Source organism: Thamnophis sirtalis, unplaced genomic scaffold, assembly GCF_051295495.1.
Source record: "Thamnophis sirtalis isolate CommonGarterSnake01/CBP01778 unplaced genomic scaffold, rThaSir2_p1.2 scaffold_4, whole genome shotgun sequence".
NCBI lineage: Eukaryota > Metazoa > Chordata > Lepidosauria > Squamata > Natricidae > Thamnophis > Thamnophis sirtalis.
The window spans coordinates 38479322-38482535 of record NW_028261384.1 but is presented as its reverse complement, the minus strand read 5'-3'; the positions used below and the strand labels follow the sequence as shown (position 1 = coordinate 38482535).

General features: G+C 45.6%; 1 protein-coding gene across 1 annotated transcript; it reads left to right on the top strand.

Annotated features, from left to right (window-relative positions):
* The first annotated feature begins 831 nt into the window (after positions 1-831).
* Positions 832-1290, top strand: FERD3L (Fer3 like bHLH transcription factor). The gene has a single exon (XM_014076105.2). The coding sequence runs from the start codon at positions 832-834 to the stop codon at positions 1288-1290; it is 459 nt and encodes a 152-aa protein (XP_013931580.2).
* The last annotated feature ends 1924 nt before the right edge of the window (positions 1291-3214 follow it).

The window sequence follows — 3214 nt, the reverse complement described above, 5'->3', positions numbered from 1 at the left end:
TTGCTATCGCCATTCTTTATACAAGGCTGATTCCTAAATGCCATCTCCGTGAGAGTCTGGAAGGGGGGGAAAGGTTAAAGACCCTCCTCCTTTGGAAAGTGGTGTTTGCCTGCCCCGCTGGGTAGATATTTGCACACTCCTGACAGAAAATCGGTTTTGGATATGGATGATTCTAAGAGTTACTCTTAGGAATGGAAGTTCGCGTCTCTTCTGTCCTCCCCCGCCCCCCCATCCTGTCCGCCCCAGTGCTTACTTAGGCAGCGGAGGCCCTTGTCATTCATCTCCCATTGCGCTGGGATACGGGACAAACATTCCACCGCGACCCTTGGCATGCGGGGTCCCTCTTCAAGACATCATTAAAATCATCCCTGCGCTTGTCTGACATCAATTGAAAAAGCTTCTCTTCCCACCCCCGCCGCCACCCTGCCCCATGTTCAGCTCCATCCAGGCTGGAAAAGCTTTTGCTTGCCGACACAGATGTAAAGAAATGTGCACCTCAGGTGGCAGCGCAGCGGCTTGCCAAGAAGGACCTGGCCCTAATCCTGTTGGCCAAGGAGATGTTCCCGGGGACGATTCTCCTGGGCACAGCTCGGTCTCTCCGGTAGCCTGACTTATCGCTTCTCCTTTTCCGAACTGGGCAACCTTTCCCACATCCCCACCCCCATATGGAGAGGGGGAGGAATAAATATAAATGGTCCCATCGCATTTCGGACTGAGATGGGCACCAAAGGAGCGCGTGTGGGGCAAGGGATCGCCAACCCCAGTCAGCGTCCCTCATTCATGCATGAGCTTCTTCTACACCAAGGCCAGCAAGCGGCCCAGCACCAAGCGATGTCTGTGTCCCCGTCCATGCTCGATTTGCTGGCCAATTTGACTGAGAATCAGTCCGCCGGGGAGATTCCTTGCGTGGATCTCTACACGTGTTCTACTTCTGTGGCATCCTTGGGCCAAACACCTTTGTCCGCTGCGGAAGGGCTGCTGGCTTTGGAAGGAAGAGAAGTCGAGATGGAGGAAGAGGAGGAGGAAGAAGAAGAAAGACGGGTGGTGAGACGAACTGCTTTCTTGGGCAGGCCCAAAAGAAAACGGATCATCACCTCCACGCAGCGCCAGGCAGCCAACATCCGGGAAAGGAAGAGGATGTTCAACCTCAACGAAGCCTTTGAGCAGCTGAGGAGGAAGGTCCCTACATTTGCCTACGAGAAGCGTCTCTCCCGGATCGAGACCTTGCGCCTGGCAATCGTCTACATCTCTTTTATGACGGAGCTTCTGGAAGGCGACCAAGCTAGCTAAAATGCCGGGCTGAACAAGGCAGCTGGTGGGACACATGGCTGCATCCAAGGATGGAGAAAAGGGACACCTGACACGAGCACTGCGACTGAGAAGGGCGGTTAGGGCGTCCTCTCCTCTTTTCTTATTCGCATTTCCCGGATCTCGTGTCTCTTCGAAGGAAGTAGACCCTGGTGTTTATCATCTCTAATAAGGCTGGGGGTGATGGGTATTGTAGTGCTTGCCAGGTTGGGAAATTGCCTTAGAGGCTGCAGTACTAAATTCGAGGGTATACCAGTGGATTGAGTGGAGAGAAGTGGTATACTGAGGTGTAATTTGAGAGGGGGAGACGACAATGGAGCGCTTCAGCCGCTTTTTAAAGAAGTTGGTATACAACCAGACAATTGACTTTCAGGGAACACGTTCAAGAAATGTAAAGGGTGGAATTAAAGACGTGTAAAGGTCTTTCAAAAGCAAAGGAATAGGGTATAAGTTAGAACGGAAAAAAATGGACAGTCTTGGTAGAGAAAGGAGAAGACTTGGAATAAGGCGGGAACTTCTGAATTACTCTTCATCGCTTTTAGGTGGAAATATTTATCTCATAGATTCAGGGACTGAGTGAAGAAGAAAGATTGTCCTCTGCTGATGAAGGTCCCGTCTTTTGAGACGTTAAATGCTTCTTTCCGTCTAACCAGCAGTTCTTTAAAAATGCAGATTTCCTCAGCTGAGAGATGGGGATAATTAGTGGGATCAGAGCAGATGGGGATAGAATGTTGACTTCCTTTCTATTCAGTAACCGAATAAAAATGATTTGGGGAAAAAGCTATATGCAATTTCAAATTCTTTCTGTGTGTGCATGTCTATGCCCTGCATGCTTGCACATTTTAAATGAACAGAGGAAAACGTCCCTTTTTCATTGTGAGGTTTTTCTTTTTAATTGAAGAACATATTTTTTACAATTATAAAGTTTTTTCAATGCAAACTGTTATTGGACGAATAGTGTTAACATGTTAGAGTTTAAATTCCCCCCCCATTCTCTCTCTCTCCCCCTCTCTCTCTCCCTCTCTCTTCCTCCCCCCCCCTCTCTCTCTCTCTCTCACACACACACACACATATACACACACACCAAGAAATATTCATTTGCAAGGGTGTGAAAACTGAGGGGTTGAATATATAACATCAAGTATTTGGCATGATAAATGACTTGTCTTCTTCCCCTCTTCTTCCTCTCCCTTGGGTATTAATGGGTCAAGAACATTTTTTACATCAGGTTTCCATGTATGTCCAATCCAAATCAGAATTATGCTCACACTCTAAATGTATACACATTAATATAACTATATTTATAGTATGTACATTCTCCAGCATGCAAAATGGTCTCTTGGACTGTAGATGTGCTTCTAAGTACTATACCTCAATTGGGCGGTTTGCTCATAGTAATTCTGATTCTCTTTCCATTTGCTATTTGCTTTCAATGAACAATATATCATTGAAGAGGCTATCAAATGACTGAGGGACCAGAGCATTCTCCATCTGAGAAAACATTGTTCTTTTGGGACATTTAGCTTGAGGTGAAGAGGGAAAGTGACTTAAAGTGAAGATAAACTTTTTTGCCTCTCTAACTATCATGGAGTCCTATCTCATCTTTTGAAATGAAGGATAGGAGTCTCAGGAAAGACAGCATTAAGGTTCCTTCATATAGTTTTGCATAATAATACATATTCAAACTATGGCATTTTCTTTGGTCTCTGATTTGGAGTTCTGAAGTTCTACAAAGGCTAGATAATGGCTAGTATATACTCTAAAATATCAGAAACATCAGTATCAATTCTCTTACTGGGAAGTATGAGGTGGAGGGTGGTGAATGTGTGTGTGAATATGAAGCAGAAAGAAAAATAAAGTCATAAGAAGCAATGAAAATTGATGCAACAAGAAGCATAGGCAACAA

Bases quoted from the DNA above. Each gene is read 5' to 3' on its own strand.
- FERD3L (XM_014076105.2), top strand. From the start codon at position 832: ATGTCTGTGTCCCCGTCCATGCTCGATTTGCTGGCCAATTTGACTGAG.